Consider the following 27,681-nt stretch of genomic DNA (forward strand, 5'->3'; position numbering starts at 1 on the left):
ACAGTAATGTTAATTGTATGCAGTCAGTAACATTTCCCAACTGCTAACAGTTGAAATGATTTAAATGTAACTGGAAGTGGAAGTTGGAATTAATAGTATTCTTATGATAGGTTTGTTCTCCATTCAAATCGGTATATTCTGACACTATGCAACAATATAACCTGTGCATTTTTTCAAAATTTCAGACATTTACAAGGATCAATGCATGTGTATATGTAAGCAACTGTGGGTCTTTCACAATGTACAGTGTTAGAGGTATATGTTTTGTTCTTGACAAACACCACAGAGAGAATCTAAGGCAAATAACTTATGCTTTTTCAACAAAAAGTAAGTCTAACAGGAAATACATCTATCAAATTGAAGATGAAAACAAAGAAAACTGAATGAAGTACACATTTATCAACAATGTGTTAATCGACATCATTTCATATATACATTTATGTTTCATTTTAAATATCATACACTGGAGGAAGTTCACAATCAGTTGTTTTTTGTGAGATTACCGTATCTTATGATTTATATGTCTCTAAGTGCAACCAATGTTTATTTCTCCTTACTATAGGTTTTTAATGAAATTATTTTCATCACCAAATTTACAAGTGCAACCTGCAATTATTTTTCCACTTTTAATTTTTGATAAACAACATACAAGGACAACATATATGCATACAGTATTACTGTAGCTTGAGCACAGGTTTATATGAACTTATTAAATTACTGTCTTTCTAATGTGTCGTGTAAAAATGCTAACTCATGCTAATATTTTCAGGGTAGGTTTACAGAAAGCAGAGCATGTTCTGGAGTAATATATATTATGATTCGGTCTTCATATCATCCACACAGTAACAGATATGTATACACTGGCACATAAAATGGAGTGTACATTGACTGATGGAAATACTAAGATGCTTATCTACACACTGTTTTGCTTGTGGCTTCCTTTTTTTTCATTGCTTCCTGAAATATTCTCTAACTTGCACAATTTCCAGTTAATGAGAATAGGGAATCACTTAGATGGTTTGAAACAGGCTTTTTTTTCTCATTTCTCTATTTCATTGTCGTTTCCTCTAAAACAACACATAGCAAGCTACCATGTTAGACAAGGAATTGTTATCCATCCCAGACTAGATTACTTCACATTGCTTATGAGCTTGTAATTTGAGTTCTACTTTCTAAGCTTAGCTATAAGTCTAGCAAGAAATTCTTACTATCAATTCTAACAAATTTTGAGATAGTATGTCTTAAGGATACAGATTACCATGCCATTGTTAGAAATCCCTTTATAGGATATACAAAAGATTATAAGGAAAAAATTCTATGGATTCTCTCCCACCCACCCACCCACCCCCCTCCCTTTCTCTTTCCCTATGTATATAGATATATATTTCTGGTATAGATGAACTTGTTTATATAAAATGTGCAACAATATCACGGTGCTTACGATACAAATACAGTCTCTATATACAAAATCTTACAACAAAAAAAATATACAAAGAAACAAAACTGAATAAATATATTAAAATCTACATTTACTTTATTACGAGAATAAAGCTGCAGAATTTCCATAATAAAACTATGGAAATTTTGCAAAGGAAAATCTTATCACTTGAACAAAATAAAATGGTAGAACACTGCAATAATCTAAACCATCCAATTTTTATGTAGTGATACAAATACTTCCCTTTATGGAAAGGACTGTTAATTTGGTAGTAATGTGCCAGGTGGGAACATAGGAACATCAACATAAACATTCTATGATAAATACTGTACATTTACAATGAATCACACAACACACTATCAGCCATATGCCCATTCTAATAGGATGCACTGTAATTGAATGCTTACACTTTTCAATTTCAGCAGAACTGGATTGACTTTGATATGACTTAATATAATAATTAATATCCATATAGCCAAAAACGTATTTACAGATATTCTAACTTAAGTTTAATTTAGGTTTTCTCATTTTAGAGGAATGTCTACTATGTATTAAAGCTATATATAATCAACAAAATCAAATAATTCTTCATATTCAAGAAAATTATTGACAAAATAATTTGTGTTTTGCCTCAGAACTAGACATCTACCGCATATCTGTTTGATGCATATTAAATGGCACAGGAAGATAAGATCTGTTTGTCAGAGACTGGATTGATTTTGGTTCTTTTGATGATAATTCACAATATCATATGTAAATACCATGTCTTTGGATTCTTGATATTTAAATGGTCCATGGTTTGACAGTAGCAATTTGCTTTTGACTAGAGTAAGGAGACAGCTTTAACTTTGTGTTTCACTGTCTCCACATACTGGAGTAATGTTTTGAACATTAACACTGGCAGTTGCATGGAGTTCAATACTTTGAAACAGGTAGGGACTTCATTAATGCTAAGGAATGTCAAAATTTAACTGAAAATTCAAGCATTAGATTCTTTCAGATTATCAAAGTACTCCATTATTTGATCATAATCCATTCCCAGGTTCAGATCTTCAAGACCAAGGAGGTCTTCCCTCACTCTGAAATCGTCCCCTGCATCTGAGTCATCCATGGTAGAGAACATTGGGTTACCCACTATAGTTGCTCTTTTCACCTCAGGGCTGTTGCCTGTACGCTGTAGACCCCCACAGGATGTTAGGGCAGATGCAGGAAATTCTACAAAAGTTGAGTCAGGTTGAATATCATCTTCATCTTTCTCTTCTCTTGTGGCATTGTATACATCTTTTGATTGCCTTTTGTGATGACTTTTTGCACCATCATCATTGACATGGTGCCTCATCTGTTGAAGATCTGCCAGAGCTACAGCTATCTCTTGGGCACTGTTCTTCTGCTGCCCTGTGGAATCATCAGGATGGTCTGGAGGTTTAGACCCCCCTGAATGATGGTGACCAGAAGAGCTAGATTTCCCATTTCGAGGATTATTGACATTGCTGCCATTTCTGTGGTGATGGTGGTGGTGATGATGACGACGGGTTGGAGCTGCAGATGCCATAATTTGTTGAAAGCCAGCAACTGGTCCTGGTTGCTGACGAGATGGACCAATTCGAGCAGTTACCCCAATGTTACGGTGTGGGGGAACAGGAGGTTTATACTCACTGTCCCCATCCAATCCTTCTGGCTGATTTGGCAACTGCTTCTCTGGAGGTAGACCATGTGGAGGCAATGGTGGTGGGGGTGGAGTACTACAACATATAAAGAAACAATATATTTAGCACATCCCACTTTCATAGCACTCCATGATGTCCGAAGCATGTTTTTTAAGTAAGTACAATTTTTAAATACGGCCACTGCAGTGCTTCGATCGTCATTCAGAGCATGCACATTCAGTACGTACATCTATAGGCTAACCATAAACGCAATTACGGAAGCATTCGCCCGTATTTACGTTTCTTTGTGCATATTGAGTATGCCTCTGACAATTAATGGTCCTGCCGAGTGTGGAGTATGTGCTGTGACTCGGTTTTTAAATGGAAAAGACGTGAAAGCTGTTGAAATTCATCAGCAGATTAGTGAAGTGTATTGAGAACACACTATGAGCAAAGGAATGGTCATAAAATTGGTTAGAGCATTTCAAGAAGGCCGTACTAACGTTCACAACAAGAAGCGTAGTGGGCGACCGTCTGTCAATACTGAAGACTTCGTGCATTAAGTTGATTCAAAGGTTCGAGAAAACTGATGCTTTACAATTTCCTCATTAAGCTGCCTGAAGTTTTAAGGAGTGTTCTTTATGAAATTGTGTCATGATGCTTAGATTATCGGAAGTTGTGCTCACGCAATCCAAAACAAATGGCTTGTCATGCTCACAAGGGCGATTCTTTTGCTTCATGACATTGTGCGACCTCACATGGCTAATCAATCCTGAGACCTCATAGATTCATTTGGTTGGGGACAAGTTCAACATCCTCTGTATAGTCGTGACCTAGTGTCTAGTGACAACCACTTGTTCCTGCGCCTGAAAAAGCATTGAGGAAGTCAACACCACGACGATGATGCTCTAAAAATGATCGTGCAGTAGTGGTTGGCAAATCAGGCGGCAGATTTCTATGAGAATGATGTTCAGAAGCTGGCTTAACGATATGACAAGTACCTTAATATGCCTGGAACTTACATTGAGAAGTAGTATAAGGTACAGGCTTACATGTTAAAAAAAAGAATTGTTTAAAAACGGCATTATATTTTTTCTATATCAAAATGGTACTTACTTAAAAAACATGCCTCGCATTTACTTTCATTAGCATAACCAAATATAACTACAATGATTTCTGCATAACTGGACCACCAATTACATGAACCAATTATTTACTATGATCAAGTGTATAACAACTGAACCAAACATGTGTGGAAATGTTATATGTAGCATGAACAACATACTCCTTTGTAAGAACAAAAGCCAACATTACATTATGATAGAATTTTTGGTTTGAATACACCTCATGTCATCCAGTCAAGCAATAAAAGCCCTTATTTATCAGAATTCAACAATACTGGAAACAAAGTGGGAAGTGCAAAATATTGAACCACATGCTGTTGCCCTAGATTGGTTCCATTACACCGTCCAGTACCAGAAAAGTGCATGTAACCTCTGCATGAGGCATAAATAAGTGAACAAACAAAAACCCTAAACTTTACAAAAAAACATGTATGTTAATAATGAAAGATATTTCAAGATAAGATTTGTGAAGAATTCATCACAGGAGAAATGAAAGAACAGGGATAGGGTGGTAGTTAATCATGAAATTAGACCGTTCGTTGTTGCTGAGTGGGACCCAATACAAGAGTTCAATGAATGATGATGAAGCAATATTAGGATGTGGAGGAACAGACACAGCACAAGGAAAGGCAGTAGTTCATGTGCACAGGAGAGCACTAGGTGAGATGTATGACAGAAGCTCAAGAGGTGATGTGTGCACAAAGGAAGAACTGAAAGTTACACTTTTCTTCATCATCATCATCATCATCATCATCATCATCAATGTCCCACTCCAGTCACCCAGGTGTGATTAACAAGCCTCCTCCACTCCTTTCTGTCCTTCCACTTCTCCTGCTCCATTACTTCCGCCACATCCAATCCAGCTTCTCTAATGTCCATCCATCCACCTTCTTCTCGGTCTTCCAACTGGTCTCTTTCCCTTAACTACTCTTTCCAATTCTCTTCTTGCTACCCATTCCTTTCCCATTCTTTTTACATGTCCGAACCATCTTAGTCTTGCTTTCTGTATGTTCTGTACCAACGGTTCTATATTTAGCTCTTCTCTGATTTTAATATTTTGAATTCTATCTCTTCTTGTTTTTAAATCTATGTTCTTAAAAACTTCATTTCTACTGCTTGGATATTCCTATCTTGTCTCTTATTAGTTACAAGCGTTTCTAGTCCGAATGTTACAATTGGTATGAAGTACGGTACTGTTTATATAATGTTCATTTCTTTCTCTTGGGTACTTTGTCATCCCATAAAAGCTCTCTGACTTGATGATAAAATGTTGTACCTTTACTTAGTCTGTTATTAATTTCAGGGTTGATTTCATTACTTCCATTAATAATGCTACCCAGATATGTAAACTGTTCTACATTCTCTAACCATTCTCCGTCTATATTCAATTGGCTTCTCTTTTTCTCTTTTCCACAGCGCATGACTCCAGTTTTCTTTTTACTAATTACCATTCCGAACTCCCTCAGATTTTCATTCCAAATGACCAGTCTCCTTTGTACTTCCTTTTCTCCCTTTCCCCAAATCACCACATCATCTGCAAATACCAAAGCATTCACTTCATCACCACTGATACTCTGTTTTACACGTTTTATGATTTCATCCATCAATATAATAAACAATAATGGCGACAGTGCACTTCCTTGCTTGAGACCTTTTTCTTTATAAAATGTTTCAGAGTCACCACTCCCCACTTGTACACACTGCTTTTACTTTCATGATACAACATTTTTATGTTGTTAATTAATGATTTTGGTATATTCCTTTTCAGTAGGCATTCCCATACATGTTTTCTCTTAACTGTATCATAAGCTTTTTCCAAATCCAAAAATATGAAGATGATTTCCTTGTTCATTTCCAGATATTTTTCCATTATCGTTCACACTGTAAATATCAAATCTATTGTTGATCTATTTGGTCTAAAGCCATATTTTTCTTCCTCTAACTGTGTTTCTATTATATCTCTCAGTCTTTTGTCTATGATTTTCTCCATTATTTTTAGCCCATGTGATAATGGGGTTATACCTATATAATTTTCACATTTCTTCCTATTTCCTTTTTTGAACAGTGGTACAATGCTTCCTTGTTGAATTTCGTCTTTTCCACTTGCTTTACCTTTGGGCATTGCTTTCACTGCCCTTTCAAGTTCCAACCATGTTATCAGGTTCTCTTCTTTTTCTCCATCTATTATTTCCATTTTCTTATCTCCTTCTTCCTCCAAGCAGTCATCCTCATTATAAAGTTTTTCCAAATACTTTGCCATCACCTTCTGAAGACCCTTTTTGCCATGTTCTATGGATCCATCTCCTCTCTCTAATGCCTTGATTGTTTTTTTAATTTATTCTTTTCGATTTTATAACTCTGTATAATAGTTTCTGATTTCCTCGACTATCTTGCTCAATTTTGTTTGTAAACTCTCCCCAACATTTCTCCTTTTCTTCCTTGATACTCTGCTTTAGATGTAGTTTCACTCTTTTGTATTCAACATGTAACCTTTCTATCTTATTCTCATCCCTCTGATATGTTTTTTGCTTTTCCTTATCCAATTTTTTCTTCACCTTGTTCCTTTCATTTCTTTTTTATTTTGTCTGCCCACCACCGTTTCTCCTTTCCCTTAACCTTTGCTTATGTTTTCCTGCATATCTCAATTGCTGCTTCCACAAATGTCTGTCTTAAATTGTCCCACTCTTCTTCTCCACTTCATATTTCCATGTTAGGCAACTTACTTTTTATACAGTCTTGGAATGCCATTCTTTTATCCTCCTCCTCCAGTTCCCAAATCCTGATCTTTGGTTTCTTCTTCAATACAATTTTAGGAATTTTTACTTGTTTTAATTCCACAATAATCTATGATCACCTTCCATACTTTCACTGGGGGTTATCTTCGTATTCATGACGTATCTTCCCCATTCTCGGTCTGTTGTTATAGAATCAATGAGTGTTCCATACTGTCCATCCCAACTATATCGGCTGATCTTATGGCAATTCCTCTTCATAAACCATGGGTTCTTTATCAAAAATCAAATCAAAATCTCTTTATTTGCAAATGAGGTGTCTACCTCGGTGGCAAATGGTACACTAAAATACATTATTGTCAAGCACTAAATTTTAAATTAACAGGAGACAAATAAAATTTTCCTAGAATACAATATTATACAATTTACGCTAATAATTTTTTCTATTAAACACACACATCATCCTTAATAAATTTATATTGTTTACAAAATTCTACTTATAATATCTTACAAACATAGTCAACTCATATACAGTACGGTATGTGAAATTACTTCTAATAATACTATACAACTGGTATAAGATTAAAATTAACATTGAATTTATTTACATATTTATATTTTACCCATTTTGGAACCTAAGTAGCATAACGACCTGCTGCGTCTTAACCAGAGCCCCTTTTGCCACCACTTTTCAGAGTTCCTGAAGGGACTTCACAGCTACCGTAGCGGTCCCAGGGCCCTCGAAGTCCCCACTGTACTTCACCCCTACAGGCAGTCCCCTACTTGGGCTGTCCAAACTCCTTAGACCAGGGGATGGAATTAATTTAATCACACACATTTATTATTTACAATATCCTGCACTGGTTGAATGCCCTCTAACATTTAATTTATTATCTCTGTTGTTGTTTATTCTCTTCTTGAATATCTGTACAGATTTTGGAAAAGGATCAAACACTACCCCTGGTAAACTGTTCCACTCCTTCACGCCCTTCCCAATGAAAGAAAATTTACCCCAATCGCTTCTGCTAAAATTCCTTCTAATTTTGTACTTGTGGTCAGTTCTACCAATATAATTATTTTCCAACCGAAGCCTCTCACGGATATCTCCCCATGCTTCTTCTCCTGTATAGGCTCTATATAATCCTATAAGTCTACTTTTCTCTCTTCTCTTACTTGAAGTTTCCCACCCAAGTTCCTTTAACATTTCTGATACACTACTCTTTCTCCTGAAATCCCCTGTTACAAACCTTGCTGCTTTCCTCTGCACACCATCTAGTTCTTTTATTAGGTATTCTTGGTGAGGATCCCAAACACTGTTTGCATATTCCAATAATGGACGAACCATACTTAAGTAACATTTTTCTTTTAATTCTTTGTTGCATCCTTTAAGTAGCCTCATTATGACATGTAACGATCTGTATGCTTTCCCAACAACGTCATCAACATGACCCTTCCAGTGCAAATTACTTTCAAATCTTACGCCTAAGTATTTGCACTTGCCATCTTTTGGGATAACTACCTCATCCAAAGTATATTCAAATTCAGTTTTAAAGCTCCTGTTTGTAAAAGTTGTAACAGTTGATTTGGCTCCATTAATCTTCATATTATTTTCTTCAACCCATTCCTGGATACTGTCAAGGTCCCTTTGTAATTCTGAACAATCCTCAATGTTATTTATTTCCCTATAAACAATTATGTCATCTGCATACAATCTTATTTTCGATGTTATATTGTTCCCTAAGTCATTTGCGTATATTAAGAAAAGTAACGGACCGATTATACTACCCTGTGCAATTCCCTTCCAGACTTTCTCTTCCTGTGATATATTATTTCCTACTTTGACTTTCTGAACCCTTGAATTTAGAAATGTTCTTATCCAACGTATAACCCTTACGTCCAATCCTATTCCCTCCAATTTCTTTAATAATATTCCATGTTCCACTCTATCAAAGGCTTTGGAAAGATCTATGGCTATGCAATCTAACTGGCCTCCTGAATCTAACTGATCTGATATGTCCTGCTGAAATCCCACCAGTTGTGCCTCGCAAGAAAATTTCTTTCTAAATCCATACTGGCTCCTCATGAACCAATTTTTATCATCACATATCCCTCTGATGTACTTTGCTATTAAACTCTCCAGTAATTTACAAACTATACTGGTCAGGCTGATTGGTCTGTAGTTCTCTGGTTTCCTTTTATCACCCTTTCCTTTATAAATTGGTATTATTATAGATTCCTTCCATTCCTTTGGTATCACACTATTATTTATGACATAGTCAAAGAGAAATTTTAAATAAGGCACTATATACCACCCCATTGTCTTTAATACCTCCCCAGTAATTTGATCACTTCCTGCTGCTTTTCCTTGCTGAAGCAGTTGGATTTCTCTGAAAATATCTTCATTTGTGAATGAGAAGCTTCTTGTTTCCCTCTGCGTCTCTCCCTCTTTATCTTCTGTTACGGTTTCCAAGTCCTGACAATCTTCTACTGAATCTCGGAATTCCCTACTAAAGAGGTTTGCTTTCTCAGTATCTGTTAAATACTGTTCACCCCCTTCTCCCACCATTGTAGGAATTTGGATTCCTTTTCCTTTTTGATTCCTAATATATGAATACAGCTTTTTCCATTTCCCTTTGTGGTCATTACCCTCTTGAAGAATGCCATTCATATAATTCTCTTTTGCTTCCTTTTTCACTCTATTCAGTTCCCTCATTAGTTGTTTTCTAGTTTCTCTATTCTCCCTACCTTCTTTGATTTTCCTGTTTACTATTCTGCATTTTCTTTTTAATTTTCTTATTTCCCTTGTGTAATAAACAGGGTCTGAGGTCATTTTACCCTTCTTAACAGGTACAAATCTCTTCTCTCCTTCCCAAATTATTCCTTTAAATTTAGCCCAAAGTGTATCCACATTACTCCCTTCACTTATCCAACAACTGAATTGTGATTTAAGGTAAGTCCCAAATTCATCAACTTTAGTTTTTCTGTATAATTTCTTGTCTTTTGTGACCCTCTTATTAAGCATTTTTGGTACGAGTCCTACATCCACTATTACAGCCTTATGGTCACCTATTCCTTCAATTACCTCAGTTTTATCAACAATTTCCCATGGTTTAACCAAGAATACATCTAGCAAGTTATTGAGACGAGTTGGTTCTTGTACTACCTGTGTAAATCCTCCCTCCCAAATTAACTTATTTGCCAGTTTCTGTTCATGGGCTTCACTTGCAGCTCCATTCCATTCAACTTCAGGCAAGTTTAGATCTCCCCCAATTATTACCGTATCATTATTGTTTTTATGAGTATAATCTATTATTTTCTCAAATATTTCCATATCTCTTTCCTCTCTTCCAGGCCTATATGTTCCTATAATTCCCACCTCCTTCATATTATCACAAACTAATTTTATTCCTAATATTTCATCCCTTTCATCAGTAAACCATTCATGCGAACAATAAGTTTCCTTCACCAGAATAAATACCCCTCCTCCTTTTTTATCTCCTCGGTCTCTACGATAGACTGTATACCCTTCTGGAAATACTTCTCTATTACCCACCCCTTCTCTCAACCACGATTCCACTCCTATCACCACATCCGTCTCATAAGATTCCATCAATGTACCGAATTTTAATTGTTTATTTACTACACTCTGACAGTTTACCAAGAGCAATCTCAGACCTCCTTCCTCCCTAAAACTTGACTGTTGCAATTGGGTAACGTTTGACTCATGAGTTGAGAACTTCCCTGGAACCCAGATCCTTGTACATAGATCTTGATTTAAGGGTCTGGGTTTTCTGGCAAGTTTCTCTGTATGTGCCAGTTTAGTGGTATGGGTTTTCTTAAGTACCGATTAGTTTGCAAATCTCTGTTGATAATTGTAGCAATTTGTCTACAGAGAGTTGCTTTTCCATTACCATTTAGATGTAACCCATGTCTAGTGAACATTTGCCTGCCAAGACCTAAAGTATCTACTACATAGACATTTCTAAAACTATTTATTATCAGGTTATATCTGATGCAAAAGTCCAACAGTTTCTCTCCATATTCATTACTATTGCCATACACATGTGGACCCAGTACATTCTCATATCCCATTCTATTAGTTCCCACATGAGCATTCAGATCTCCCATTATCATGATCCCATCTCCAACAATATGTGTTTCCATATCATTGAGGAACTCTTCTTTTTCTTCCATGCTACATCCTCTCCGTGGAGCATACACCTGTATTATCTTCAGTAGTTCCTTGTTTACATGTATGTGCATGATTATAATTCTTTCATTTACATACTCAACTTCAGCTATTGGTTCAACATTCTGATTCACTACAAATCTCACTCCATTTCTTTTCTCTTTACTGTTACTCATCCAATGCAAGGTGTACCCCTTTCTTAGTTTCTTCATTCCTTTCCCTTTCCATTTTACTTCACTTAATCCCAGAATGTCGAGTTTTCATCTCTCCATTAGGTTAATCAATTCATTTTCCTTCCCAGTCATTGTTAAAATATTTATTGTTCCAAATCGTGTTTTGTTCTCTGATCTAACACTTGCACGAACATCAGCATTACCATCATACTGTGCAACTGTAGTCAGAGACTTTTATGGATGAGGAATCAAGAATATAAACAAGAAGTACAGCTGGGAAAAGCAGGGGCTATGAGAAAAAGGAAGAAGAAACAAACCACATGGAGCTACAGCCTTGATGGGCCTTGGTCTACCAAGTGACCACTACTTAACCTGAAGGCCTGCAGATTAAGAGGTTTTTAAGCATATTAATTTTAGTGCCAGGAGTGTCTGAGGATATGATCAGCTCACCAGTTCTGTAGCTGCCTATCCAGTATACTCCTTAGGAGTAAGCTACATGTACCACTGTGTGAGGATGTTGTCTGTGGGTGTAGGTGTAATAGCATGACCTTGGAATGGGAGTTATGAGGCCGTGGTCTTGAGAGAGGATTCATTTGCCTGGAGATGAAAATGGGAAACCACAGAAAACTAATGGGGGATTTGAACCTGTCTGTCTCCCAAGTACAGAGCTAGTAACCATAAGCGGCTGTGCTGCAATGCAGCGAGCTAACTTGCTCAGTAGATTATGAGTTAATATGTGGTCATTGTGATAAACCCTCTCAGCCATCATCAAATCAAATCAAATCAAATCAAATCAAATCAAATCAAATCAAATCAAATCAAATCAAATCAAATCAAATCACATCAAATCACATCAAATCAAATCAAATCAAATCAAATCAAATCAAAATCTCTTTATTTGCAAATGAGGTGTCTACCTCGGTGGCAAATGGTGTACTAAAATACATTATTGTCAAGCACTAAATTTTAAATTAACAAGAGATGAAGGAAATTTTCCTAGAATACAATATTATACAATTTACGCTAATATATTCTTTTCTATTAAACACACATCATCCTTAATAAATTGACATTGTTCACAAAATTCTACTTATAATATCTCCTGTATTTACAAACATAGTCAGCTCATATACAGTATGTGAAATTACTTCTAATAAAACTATACAACTGGTATAAGATTAAAATTAACATTGTACTTATTTACATATTTATATTTTACCCATTTTGGAACCTAAGTAGCATAACGACATGCTGCGTCTTAACCAGAGCCCCTTTTGCCGCCAATTTTCAGAGTTTCTGAAGGGCTTTCACAGCTACCGTAGTGGTCCCAGGGCCCCCCACTGTATTTCACCCCTACAGGTAGTCCCCTACTTGGGCTGTCCAAACTCCATAGACCAGGGGATGGAATTAATTTAATCACACACATTTTTTAAATTTACAATATCCTGCACTGGTCGAATGCCCTCTAACATTTCATTTATTTTCTCTGTTGCTGTTTATTCTCTTCTTGAATATCTGTACAGATTTTGGAAAAGGATCAAACACTACCCCTGGTAAACTGTTCCACTCCTTCACACCCTTCCCAATGAATGAAAATTTACCCCAATCGCTTCTGCTAAAATTCTTTCTAATTTTATATTTGTGGTCAGTCCTGCTGATATAATAATTTTCCAACTGAAGCCTCTCACGTATATCTTCCCATGCTTCTTCTCCTGTATAGGCTCTATATAATCCTATAAGTCTAGTTTTCTCCCTTCTCTTACTTAAAGTTTCCCACCCAAGTTCCTGCAACATTTCTGATACACTACTTTTTCTCCTGAAATCACCTGTTACAAATCTTGTTGCTTTCCTCTGCACACTATCTATTTCTTTTATTAGGTATTCTTGGTGAGGATCCCAAACACTGTTTGCATATTCCAATAATGGACAAACCATACTTAAGTAACTTTTCTCTTTTAATTCTTTGTTGCATCCTTTAAGTAGCCTCATTATGACATGTAACGATCTGTATGCTTTCCCAACAATGTCATCCACATGGCCCTTCCAGTGCAAAATAATTTCAAATCTCACACCTAAGTATTTGCACTTGCCATCTATTGGGATAACTACCTCATCCAAAGTATATTCAAATTCAGTTTTAAAACTCCTCTTTGTAAATGTTGTAACAGTTGATTTGCCTCCATTAACCTTCATATTATTCTCTTCAACCAATTGTTGTATACTCTCAAGGTCCATTTGTAATTCTGAACAATCCTCAATGTTATTTATTTCCCTATAAACAATTATGTCATCTGCATACAATCTTATTTTTGATGTTATATTATTCCCTAAATCATTTACGTATATTAAGAAAAGTAACGGACTGATTATACTACCTTGTGCAATTCCCTTCCAAACTTTCTCTTCCTACGATACATTATTTCCTACTTTGACTTTCTGAACCCTTGAATTTAGAAATGTTTTTATCCAACGTGTAACCCTATTCCCTCCAATTTCTTTAATAGTATTCCATGTTCCACTCTATCAAAGGCTTTGGATAGATCTATGGCTATGCAATCTAACTGGCCTCCTGAATCCAACTGATCTGATATGTCCTGCTGAAATCCCACCAGTTGTGCCTCACAAGAAAATTTCTTTCTAAATCCATATTGGCTCCTCATAAACCAATTTTTGGCATCACATATACCTCTGATGTACTTTGATATTAAACTCTCCAGTATTTTACAATTTTTGGCATTCTAGACTAGGATGGCTATCTCACCATCAAATAGCAACTAAATTGTCTTTGTATAGGCTGAGTAGACCTCGAACCAACCCTCAGATCCAGGTAAAAATTCTTGACCCAGCTGAGAATCTATCTTCTGTGTAAGAGGCAGACTTGCCTCAAGAGAAAGGGAAAGGAGTGCTAAATATCCAGCCATAGAGGAGGCATGAAACAAATTGTTTGCTATTGTAATCAACTAAGGTATACTTGTCAATGATCTGGTAAAATGCAGGTGGAAGAGCTGGCAGCCAAAAATGAGTTAGTTGGAAAACTTATCATTTCCAATAATGGACCATTTATATTGGAATTATGAATTTACTCATTTCAGGACGAGTATTTTAGGTTCCTTAAAGGAATCAATATCTATATCAAATAATTGTTTAGTGATAAGCATGTGGCAAAACAGGCAAAATCTCAATGAAATCTCCCCCAAGAACAACAATTTTCCCACCAGAAGGAATGGAATGTTGTTACCTGTGATGCATTTTAGAAAACGATTCACACACATTTTAATAAATAACTACCTTTGGGGCTCTATCGCATATTGAGCAGTGCCAATCGAATATTATCAGCTGCTTTGGAATTTAATTTTAATCCAGATACCGAACTCTTGTTTAAATTTGGAGGAATTTTGAACATAATGTGCACTGTTCAAGCGCAGGTCAGGAAAACAGTGGCCATTCCTGTCCACGTTACTGATGTAACATGAAACCCTAAATTGAAGCACTTTTGTATTATATATTGTAAATGTTTTCTATAGTCCTCCGGAACCATCGATGAAAACTTAGCATTTCCAATAATGGACCATTTATATTGGAATTATGAATTTACTCCATTCAGGACAAGTATTTTAGGTTCCTTAAGGGAATCAATATCTATATCAAATAATTGTTTGGTGATAAGCATGTGGCAATTTGTGTTGTTTTGTTGGAGCACATCAATGATTTCATTAATAATTGAAGGTTTGTTCTTGGTTTGTTATGAGCACTATGTCGGCCCAATAAAAACTGAAAATTAGCATATTAGTATGATGCAGAGGATTGACTCACTTTGGTAACTGCTAGAATGGAAGAAGTTCATAGCCTCAGTGTCAAAATTATGACATGAAAAAATATTAAAATTTCTCCGAAATCACTCAAACTAACAAATGTAGGGAGAGACAGCATGAAGAACGAAATGTTTAAAATTATCTGAAATCACTTCAAGCTAGCAAATATAGGGAGAACTACAAAAGAGACTGTAAAATTCCTCTGAATACCTTCTTCTCGGCCAAGGAACTCTTTACAGCACAGGCTGAAGAAGCCAAAGTACAGGTGACCAGGAAGACATCTGATTACGCTTGCGTGCTTACCTACTTTAATCTCCTCTACCGTGCCACATGTCCCAGCGCTCTCACGGTTCAGGCGGCCTTCACGTACTGGCGAGCACTTTTCAATCAATCAATCAATCAATCAATCAATCAATCAATCAATCAATCAATCAATCAATCAATCAATCAATCAATCAATCAATCCTGATCTGCATTTAGGACAGTCGCCCAGGTGGCAGATTCCCTATCTGTTGTTTTCCTAGCCTTTTCGTAAATGATTTCAAATAAATTGGAAATTTATTGAACATTGCCCTTGGTAAGTTATTCCAATGCTTAACTCCCCTTCCTATAAATGAATATTTGCCCCAGTTTGTCCTCTTGAATTCCAACTTCATCTTCATATTGTGATCTTTCCTACTTTTATAAACGCCACTCAAACTTATTCGTCTACTAATGTCATTCCACGCCATCTCTCCGCTGACAGCTCGGAACATACCACTTATTGTTTGCAAGTAATCAGCTTCATTTTCTGTATCAAATTCTAATCACAGAGAGTTACAATAATTGAAAATCTTCCATCTTTTTGATACTTTTTATTTGCTTTTTAGCAAATTATTAATTAGAAACAGTACATGTTTCGTTCTCACTTAAGAACATCTTCAGCTGTTGTTAAGCTTTGGTGAATCGCTAAGTTTCTGAATACATTATTTTCAGGTACATTGTTCCTCTTAAAGTCTATTTGAATATAAAATAAATTAAAATGATGTTAAAACAATGTGAGGGTTAATGGGTTGATGAAATGAGACAGGATGAATACATAGTTAGCCTGCTTAAAAACCATATCTATTCATTAGAATAGTTGTAAAAAGTTTCAACTCTCTTACACTAAAAATATATATTTGTCTTCCAGTTAAAAGGTTTTTTGAAAAATGAATGGCTTCTTGACACTGTTCTTATTACTGCTGAATGCTCATTTCATTCACTCCTTCCAGGTAGGCTGTTATTTATTTTGAGCTTGCTTAATGTGCCCTAAATTGAGTCTGATGCAGAACTTTGAAGCTGATTGCCGGTCACGTTTTGAGAAGGGAGCTTCGTCTCAATTTCTTACTGTTGTTAGACTCCAATTCTACCATGACCCTGGAGGGGGAACGTTTGAAGCTGCTTTACGTCTAGCAGCTTCAACAGTAAGAAATTGAGACGAAGCTCCCTTCTCAAAAAGTGACCGGCAATCAGCTTCAAAGTTCCGCATCAGACTCAATTTAGGGCACATTAAGCAATCTCAAAATAAATAACAGCCTACCTGGAAGGAGTGAATGAAATGACCATTCAGCAGTAATATGAACAGTGTCAAGAAGCCATTCATTTTTCAAAAAACCTTTTAACTGGAAGACAAATAGATATTTTTAGTGTAAGAGAGTTGAAACTTTTAACAACTATTCTAATGAATAGATATAGTTATTAAGCAGGCTAACTATGTATTAATCCTGTCTCATTTCATCAACCCATTAACCCTCACATTGTTTTAACATCGTTTTAATTTATTTTATATTCAAATAGTCTTTAAGAGGAACAATGTACCTGAAAATAATGTATTCAGAAACTTAGCGATTCACCTAAGCTTAACAACAGCTGAAGAATTCTCAAGTGAGAACGAAACACGTACTGTTTATAATTAATAATTTGCTAAAAAGCAAATAAAAAGTATCAAAAAGGTGGAAGATTTTCAATTATTGTAACTCTCTGTGACATACCACTTAGTCGAGCAGCTCTTCTTTCTCTCAATTCTTCCCAGCCCAAACTTTGCAACATTTTTGTAACACTACTCTTTTGTCGGAAATCACACAGAACAAATCGAGCTGCTTTTCTTTGGATTTTTTCCAGTTCTTGAATCAGGTAATCCTGGTGAGGGTCCCATACACTGGAACCATACTCTAGTTGGGGTCTTACCAGAGACTTATATGCCCTCTCCTTTACTTTCTTACTACAACCCCTAAACACCCTCATAACCATGTGCAGAGATCTGTACCCTTTATTTACAATCCCATTTATATGATTAGCCCAATGAAGATCTTTCCTTATATTAACACCTAGATACTTAGAATGATCCCCAAAAGGAACTTTCACCCCATCAATGCAGTAATTAAAACTAAGAGGAATTTTTCTATTTGTGAAACTCACAACCTGACTTTTAACCCTGTTTTTCATCATACCATTGCCTGCTGTCCATCTCACAACATTTTTGAGGTCACGTTGCAGTTGCTAAAATCTGGTAACTTATTTATTACTCTATAGAGACTAACATCATCTGCAAAAAGCCTTACCTCTGATTCCACTCCTTTACTCATATCATGTATGTATATAAGAAAACATAAAGGTCCGATAATACTGCCTTGAGGAATTCCCCTCTTAATTATTACCGGGTCAGATAAAGCTTCATCTACTCTAATTCTCTGAGATCAATTTTCTAGAAATATAGCAACCCATTCAGTCACTCTTTTGTCTAGTCCAATTGCACTCATTTTTGCCAGTAGTCTCCCATGGTCCACCCTATCAAATGCTTTAGACAGGTCAATCGCGATACAGTCCATTTGACCTCCTGAATCCAAGATATCTGCTATATCTTGCTGGAATCCTACAAGTTGAGCTTCAGTGGAATAACCTTTCCTAAAACCGAACTACCGAGCTCGATAGCTGCAGTCGCTTAATTGCGGCCAGTATCCAGTATTTGGAAGATAGTAGGTTCGAAACCCACTGTCGGCAGCCCTGAAAATGGTTTTCTGTGGTTTCCCATTTTCACACCAGGCAAATGCTGGAGCTGTACCTTAATTAAGGCCATGGCCGCTTCCTTCCCACTCCTAGCCCTTCCCTGTCCCATCATCGCCATAAGACCTATCTGTGTCGGTGCGACGTAAAACAACTAGAAAAAATAAAAAATAAAACCGAACTGCCTTCTAGTGAACCAGTTATTGATTTCACAAACATGTCTAATATAATCGGAAAGAATGCCTTCCCAAAGCTTACATACAATGCATGTCAAACTTACTGGCCTGTAATTTTCAGCTTTATGTCTATCACCTTTTCCTTTATACACAGGGGCTACTAAAGCAACTCTCCATTCATCTGGTATAGCTCCTCCGACCAAACAATAATCAAATAAGTACTTCATATATGGTACTATATCCCAACCCATTGTCTTTAGTATATCCCCAGAAATCTTATCAATTCCAGCCGCTTTTCAAGTTTTCAACTTTTGTATCTTATTGTAAATGTCATTGTTATCATATGTAAATTTTAATACTTCTTTAGCCTTAGTCTCCTGCTCTATCTGGACATTATCCTCGTAACCAACAATCTTTACATACTGCTGACTGAATACATCTGCCTTTTTAAGATCCTCACATACACACTCCCCTTGTTCATTAATTATTCCTGGAATGTCCTTCTTGGAACCTGTTTCTGCCTTAAAATATCTTTACTTACCCTTCAATTTTTCACTAAAATTTGTATGACTGCCAATTATGCTTGCCATCATGTTATCCTTAGCTGCCTTCTTTGCTAGATTCAATTTTCTATTAAGTTCCTTCAATTTCTCCTTACTTTCACAGCTTTTGTCAACCAGAATACTACATTTCTCTTTAAAAACGAAAAAATATATGTCACACTGCAATCTACAAACTAAGAGCTTTCATCAGAAAGCTTCACGATGTCAATCAGTTCGGCCGTTCTCTCAAACTCTTGGTCACAATGATTAGCCTAGTGTTTTAAATATATAGACGAGCCTGGATATTAAACCCACATATTACAAACAAAATGCTTAGATGATAGCAGTCAACTTTCTAGAATGGTTAAAGAACTGGAATGATGAATTACACTGGGGCGGTATAACGTTCATACCATTTCTGGACAATGTGTGCGCTACAAAGTCATATAGATAGCCTCAGTAATTCCTTATCAAGTAATACAACATCCTTAATACTCATACAACCAATGGATATGGATGTCATAAAGAATCTACAGGTAACATATCATTTGAAACTAGCAGACTACATGCTGAATACAGCATAAAGGTGTCTGATTTACAAACAGTACAGTTTGTAGCAGACTGTTAACTTGAGGTATAGAAGAAGACAATTCATAACAGTTTTGTTAATTGTGGCTTCAAGGGTTCAGACACAGAAAATGTTCAGCCTTCATCAAGTGTTATTTGCATAAAATCCATCTATGAAGCAAGTTGTGAACATGGAAGAGTTCATGGTCATAGGTGAACACCTGAAATACTACAGTGAAAATAAAATTGTAGAAGAATGGCTGACAATAATGGTGGTGTTGATGATGATAGACATGTTGCATTCAAATCTGAGTGTATAATACATGAATATGTGAGGAAATGGACAGGAACATTAAAACTTTTTTTTTTTTTTTTTTTTTTGACAATTTGCTTTACATCGCACCAACAGAGATAAGTATTATGGTGATAATGGGATAGGAAAGTGCTAGGAGTGGGAAGGAGTTGCCCATGGCCTTAATTAAGATACAGCCCCAGCATTTGCTGGTGTGAAAATGGAAACCACGGAAAACCATCTTCAAGGTTGACGACAGTGTGCTTCGAATCACGTATCTCCTGAATGCAAGCCGATAGCTAGGTGATCCAAGCAGCGCAGCCACTTACTTGACCCTTAAAACACTATTACATGTAAGAAGGAAATTTACAACAGTCCTATTGATGTGGTGGACATTTGTTATAATTTCGTGATGTCTAAGGCTGGTACCAAATATGGACTGCCGGTGAATAGAAATAAAACTAGAGTTACAACTCGTGCTGTTTGATATGTTGCTTCACTATGCAGCACTAGTGTAGTTAAGTGGGACACAATTGATTGTAAACATGCGTTTTTAAATGGGATGTGAAGCAGTTCAACTTAGAATTTCATATTTAAATAAATGATTTAAAGCAATGTATTCATTACTGAGGTGTTTCAAAATTCTATACTACATTTACTGACATATGACTGTGTTTAGTTACGATATGTGCTTGATGCAAGACAAGATACAATGTTCCTTTGTTATGAAAGAAATCTGCTGGGAAAAAATATATAGGAAATATTTAAGGAATAATAACAACTTACCACATAATCCCAAACCACCAGCCCCTGAATAAGGCCCACACCCTATACTTTAAAGGACAAAATTTTTTAAAAAATGTTTCACTCAAATTTATTTACAATGTTTGCTACAGAATAATCATTTCACTAAATATGTTTCACGAATATAAAATTGTTTCAGACTGTTTTTAAGTGTCCTTGAAATAATACCAATAAGTTATTTGAAACACAAACAGGAAAGGTTATTAGTCACAGAACGATAATCAACACTTCATTCATCATCAGAAATACAAACTTTGGAGCTTTCAGTATCACTTTGACCATCAATTTCCCACACAACATCCTCTTCGGTGCCATCCACAGCATTAGAAATACTGCACTTCTGGAAACTTTTCCAGATATGGTCACCAGAGACAGAATCTCACGCCATCGTTACCATGAACAAAGTAGTTGAACTTCCAGGTGTTTAATACGACCAGTTGGCATCAGTGCATCATTGTCAGCCCCATCCACATGGTATACAGCTGTCTCAAGGCTGCTCTGAACGGACAGTTTCCAAAATGGCTGTAATATAGTCCTCAATCTGCCCGGAATGATTGCTAGATCGGTTTTGTGTCCTTGGTTTGCTCCTTCACAGCTTCTGTTGTGTGACCGCGGTAGCTGTCCATAACAAGCAAGCTTTTCCATCCAAGAAATGCACAAGGATGACGTTGCCAAATATATTTCAGCCGGTCTTCCACTAGTCGACTCTTCATCCAACTGGAGTCCTGAGTTCTGACGATAACACCACCTGGTAGATTTTCTTTCGGAAGCGTCTTTCTCTTCAAGACAACGTATGGTGGAAGTTGAGATCCATCAGCAAGTATATATAACATTACTCTACACCTATGTTTTTCATTACCACCCGTTCCGATGGTAACACTTTTTGACCCCTTAACACTCACAGTACTGTCCAATGGTATTTCAAAATAGACGGGCGTCTGATCTGCATTTCCAATTTGCCAAGCAGACAAATGTTTCTTTTGTAACAAATTATATGGCACTTAAAGGTAAACAGTTTTTCTTCATAGGCAGTATGAACATGCTGTGAAATTGTGGTACGCCTTTTAATGCTCAGTTCATTCCTCTTATAGAAATTTCTGATCCACCCTCGCCTCGCTTTAAACTCTGGTGTAGAAAGTTCTTTTGCAATTTCTATTGCTTTTAATTGGCACATTTCGGTAGACATACCTTATCCTAGTTCCCACCTTTCTGCTATGTATTTGTACAGAATCCTTTCTATTTCAGGAAACTGTCCACTCTGCCCGTGGAAAGCTCAATGATCACCACTACTGTTTAAAAGAAACTCTTTCTTCTTTCTCCAACCTCGAATACAAGATTCATCTATATCGTATATCCTACCGGTGGCACGATTTCTAATAAGTTCAGCTTTTTTTATAACTTTCAGGTTTTCACTTTCAGTAAAAGACCACAAATGCTTTGTTCAATTCGTGTTTACACTAGGCACTCTAAGAACATGAGACAGTAGACTGACTGCTGCCGAGTGCTTACGGTAAAAGAAGAATGAAAGTGTGTTTGGGGTTGGGGTGGGGGTGGGGCATGCGCTGAGAAGCTCGGTTGCCATGTCATGGCAACTACGAGTGTGCCGATGTTTGATTTCAGGCTGGTTCCATACTCAGAAATAATTTTACTGAGTTAACGTACTACAGCTGACTTTTAGGAAAGTTTTACACACATTTATAGCATAGAACAAATCTCCATTATCACATGAAATACATAAGAGAGAACAATACGGTACTCATATGCCCACTTGTTATTTTCAAACAAATGCTATTGGAAGATGTGGTTGAATCCAGTGCAAACTCTTAAAACTAAAATACACTAAAAAACATACCATTCTCTAAGACACATGAAGTATTATGCCAAGCAATGAAAGGCTTGAATAAGACCTGCACCCAAATTTTCGAAGCAATTTTTTCAACAAAAAAGTGCGGGTGGTATTTGGGATTATACGGTAACTTCAGGAATGGGTTTGTCGGTAAATTTATCAATAATACAAATGTTTACATATCTAGATGAACTTAGTGATCTTTCCATAATTCACCATGAAAATTACAGCATATCGAATTCAGTTGCAATGATTAGTCATAACAAAAAATCATATATAAATAGATGTTAACTGCTTTCATGTAAGCTCACTGGACAAAAAAATTTAGTCATACTAGTGCTCACACAATTTTTTTTTAAAGTCACACTCGTGCTCACACAACCGGGCGAGTTGGCCTTGCAGTTAGGAGCGCGCAGCTGTGAGCTCGCATCCAGGAGATAGTGGGTTCGAATCCCACTGTCGGCAGCCCTGAAGATGGTTTTCCATGGTTTTCCATTTTCACACCAGGCAAATGCTGGGGCTGTACCCTAATTAAGGCCACAGCCGCTTCCTTCCCATTCCCAGGCCTTTCCCGTCCCATCGTTGCCACAAGACCTACATGAGCATAAGGCGGTAGCAATCAGTAAGACATTGAAGTTTCAAGCGGACAGTATATCGTCACTCCGAAGAACAATGACGCAACTGCACAATTTGATCAAATGGAGTTTCGTGGTCATCTGGGTTCAGAAATACGTAGCGCGCATGTGTGAATATCGTTCGAACTGTAGTTATGCTCTAGGCCGCTAGAGGGTAATTGAGTCATTGTAGAAATCTTAGCTGTTTGTGACCGCACTTCAGAGCAATATCGCCGTATATCTTAGTTATGTCTTTAACTTCACGAGTAATTCTTTGTGTCCGTTGGAACAATGACGTAAGTGTGATTCCTGGTCGAAACTTCATTGTTTGAGAAGCTCATTACACTTGACAGTTTTGTTTTTTTATTACTTTCAGTGTTTATAGTTACTAGTATTTCATTCATCCTATTTCGTTAGCAGAATGGTACCAAGACGTAGGGTCTTTTTCTTCCTGATACTACTGACAAACTTAGTTACATTGATCGCAGTTTCAGAAGAACAATGACGCATTTGCAGAAAAGGGCTCATTTTCGGCTAAAATAAAGTAATTATTTTGAAAACATTTCTGTATCCTGTAGTGCGCTTGTATATGTTACAATTTTCCCTGGTTACAATTTCCTACAAATTTAATTTTTGGCATAACTGAATCTTAACGAAAGATAAATTGATTTTTTGTGTCTCCTGTACAATTGCAGTTTTGACAGTTATGTCATTGTTCTTCCGGAGCGACGATATGTCAGCATGGATAGATGTAAGGATGTGACTGAGTAGAGATAAGGGTCAATAGTGTTTGCCGTGCCCATGGCCATACGGTGCATGAAGTTGCTGGTTTTGTTGGTGCTTTGCAGTGGACTGTGCAACATGTCAAGAAGCAGTGGTGTACTATGTGTGGCCACGAAACATGACGTCAGAATTTTTGTTGGAAAAAGATCCTTATTGAGAGGGACCAGAGATGCATTTCATGGCTTGTGAATCAAAATCACTTCCAAACCAGACAGGAATTACTGCAGTCAGTGAAAGAAGGTTCATCCTAACCTGTTAATGAGAGAACATTACAACGGGAGCCACATGCACTGAACATTTGGAGCTGGTCACCTCACAAGAGGCCATTGTTCACACAGGAACATAAATTTGCATGTCTTCAATGGGCTAGAAATCATCGAACATGGACAGTTGCTGACTGGCAAAACATAAAGTGGTCTGGCAAATCATATTTTTGCCTGTATTCTATTGATGCATGTCGTGAAGTGCACTGAAGACCAAATTAAGCATTTCATCCTGGATGTGTGCAAGGTCACGTTCAAGCCAGAGGAGGGTCTCTGATGTTTTGGGGGTGTTTTTCATATCATGGACTGGGCCCGCTCACTGAGGTAACCACTAACATGAACCAGCATATTTATTTTAACATTCTAGATGATTAGGTGTTGCCTTTCAGGCAACATCTGCATGATTAATATGCTATTATTACCCCGATTTTTCAAGATGACAACAGCAAAGTTCATCGGGCTGGACGCATATGATACTGGCTTTGTGAACACTCCCCCACCCTATTACATCTCGACTGGCTTGCAAAATCTAACCATTAAAAATCTTTGAGACATGTTGGAACAGCAGGTAAAATGGCAACATCAGCATCCCCGAAATTTGGTGGAATTGCGCAATCAAATCCTCAGTGAGAGGCTTAACCCAGATGTGACATACCTACACAACCTTGTGGATTCACTTAATAACCGAATCCAGGCAGTTATCAAGTCCAGAGGTGGAGTTACATGCTTTTAAATGATTTCTCCAGGGATGACTACCGTAATTTTTTGCCCATTGAGCTTACATGCTACACAGTATTTAATAAGTCATATAGACTATATCTTTATATATGACTTGAATGGACACTTGTTTGTTCCATTCCATTACTAATATAAATATGTTAAACCTCTACAGCCTGTCACAGAAGCAAGAGACTTCAGCAACAATATATTTAACATGTCTTTTTTTTTTTTGTGACTCAACTTGAATGGCCACTACACATTGAACTGGATGAGAGTCCTCTGCCAGATGTTACCAGGAATCAAAGCCGAGATGTACTGACATGGAGCATGGATGGACAACAGCATCATTGCACTGCCGATGGACTTTTCTTTTATAATATTATCATTTTTGTTGTTACTTGCATATCTGTCCCTTTACTTGAGTATAACTTTGTAGCTTTACAGAGCATAAATTTATGAGGGGGTGGGGGGCGATCAAACATCAGGAGGATTTTTTTTACTTAAATTCATTAATTGAAAAACACAAGGCAATTACAATTTATTTTTCCACATAGTTTCCTGCATTGGAAATACATTTGTCCCAGCGTATGGGTAGGTTTTTGATTCCCTCATTGTAAAAAAAAAAACAGGGTTGTGTCACCAGCAAGTTGCACACAAAGTCTTCTACACTCTCATCATCTTCAAATCGTTGCCCTCCTAGAGCTTCTGTAAGTGGTCCAAACAAATGGAAATTGCAGGGCGATAAGTCCGGGCTGTAAGGAGGATGATCAAGTGTAGTCCAGTGCTATTCCTGTAGCTTGTAGACAGTTAGAGCTGCAGTATTGAACCACTTTACGTTACTATAGGTCGTTTGTGATGATTGCTTGACAGCTCCTCTGACTGATTCCGACTTGTTCTGCAATTTTGGATATTCTCGCCAATCGATCGTCATCAGTAATGTCTTTAACCGCAGGAATGTTTTCATCTGTAATGCTGGTATGTGGACAGCGATTATGTTGCTGATTTTCCACACATTCTCATCCTTCCTTGAACTTTTTATGCCAGGCAAACACACACATCCTTGACAATGTTTGATCACCAAACTGTGCAGTCAATTTCTGGCAAATTTCCGCTGCTGTAACTCCTTCATGAGCAAGAAATTTTATAATTAATTGTGTAGTGGAGGGGTGCACCTGTTGCTCCAACATCATGAGCGTTACTGACTGAAACGGCAGAAAATATCTAACAGCACACTCTCCCCACTCCTAACGGTCCCGCCTAAGCATAGCAGAAACGCGGAGCCAGTCCTACCAACTGTTGATGTTCAGGAACAAAAATCCTGTTTATATTTGGTTGACGTTTGTATATCGATACAGAAGTGTATCCATTGGCATGTAAGAGATTTTTAGGTATGTATAGTTTTATTATTGGAGTAAGCTCGTTTAGTTTATATGGAGAATATCTGTATCTGTGTATATTAATGTATTATAACAAAGGCTATTGCACTTGCTTCAATGCCAAATAAATGATTCAATGATTCAATGAATAGCCTTTGACTACTTAGAGAACAGTTTTGGATCTTTTGCTGGTAAAGAGAAGCATTATTTTTCATTTGATACGTTATTGTAAATAGACTATCAACCTGAGGCACAGAAAGTTGTAAGCATATTCTCATGCAGTAGTTATTTAAAACATATGCTGAAGTATACACCCTACTTCTCCTATAAGAGAATACCTTATACTTTTAGCTATTCAATTCACAAAAAAGATAAACCAGGAATTTTGCATATTTACTAAACTCTGAAAGATATCAGAGAATGTTAATAAACACACTGCTGCTTTAAGCTGACAAAATACTCTCCTTTTTGCCTGTGAGGTGAATGAAGAGCTGCAGGCAACAGAAAACATTCACACCCTCCCTGTTAATATGTGATTCAGTGTGAGTCTTCACACTAGTCATTTCTCTTCATCCTTACAGACTGCCTTTAATTTTTTGCGTGCACTGGATATGTTATGTGCTATCATAGATATATTTTCCATGTCTGTTATTATTTCAAAATTCTCACAGCAAGACATAACCTCCGAAAAATTATCTGCAACTCGAGAGACGCTCAAGACACTTGAAGTGCGCCTGCATAAAGTATTCGGTACTATTATTGGTTTCTTATTTTTCTGTTTCCATATTGGTTGTTACCCTCCTGTTCCTTTCCCTTCCCTTCTCAAATGCAGTCTTGGTGGCTGGCTGCGTCCAGTGATTCACTCTCATTTTTGTTTTATTTGCCAGATAATTCTCTTTCCTCATTAGGGGTTCCTTTCGGACCCAGGGCTGCTGGGCTGCGAACATCGAAAAGAGAGAGAGAGAGAGAGAGAGAGAGAGAGAGAGTGTGTGTGTGTGTGTGTGTGTGTGTGTGTGTGTGTGTGTGTGTAGGACTCATAGCCCAGTATGCTTTATCATTTAAACTCAGCTTTTGGTGGCACCAGTATGCACTTTACTATATCAAGTTCCCACATGCTTCATTACGAATACTGAAAATAGGTTCAACAGAACATTAACTTTGTTGAAGAGTAAACTCAAAAGGATTAACTTTGTAATTTGTAATTAGTCTAAGTACACTCTGGTTGGAGATTTTTTTTTTTTTTTTTTTTTTTTTTTTGTGGGGACCTTATAAAATATTCTTTTGTTTATGTGATATACTTGCCTTTCTTACAATGTTTGCTCTGTGTAACATTTTTTGCTGAGTTTGTGTAAATAAGCCTGATGAATTACAGATTATAAATTGCCTTATGGTTGTACCATACTTTTGATCCACCTTTGCTACCCCTCTGGTTTTTTCCTCGTTATGGGTCTTATGTTATTACTTTCTCAGTGCTTAACCCATTGAGACCCTGTGTCCATCACAACATACACAGCCTGTTGTAAGCTTTGTCTAATGCTTTGCCTCATATGACAACTTATA

General features: G+C 36.9%; 1 protein-coding gene across 1 annotated transcript in view; it reads right to left on the reverse strand.

Moving 5' to 3' along the window:
* Positions 1 to 107: 107 nt before the first annotated feature.
* Positions 108 to 27,681, reverse strand: part of dtn (transmembrane protein 132C dtn) — an 877,664-nt gene continuing 850,090 nt past the window's right edge. Inside the window, exon 12 of the mRNA XM_068226042.1 lies at positions 108 to 3,180. Coding sequence (XP_068082143.1) covers positions 2,418 to 3,180 — 763 coding nt within the window. The 3' untranslated portion in view covers positions 108 to 2,417. The remainder of the gene's footprint in view (positions 3,181 to 27,681) is intronic.

Source organism: Anabrus simplex, chromosome 2 (assembly GCF_040414725.1).
Source record: "Anabrus simplex isolate iqAnaSimp1 chromosome 2, ASM4041472v1, whole genome shotgun sequence".
Taxonomy (NCBI): Eukaryota; Metazoa; Arthropoda; class Insecta; order Orthoptera; family Tettigoniidae; genus Anabrus; species Anabrus simplex.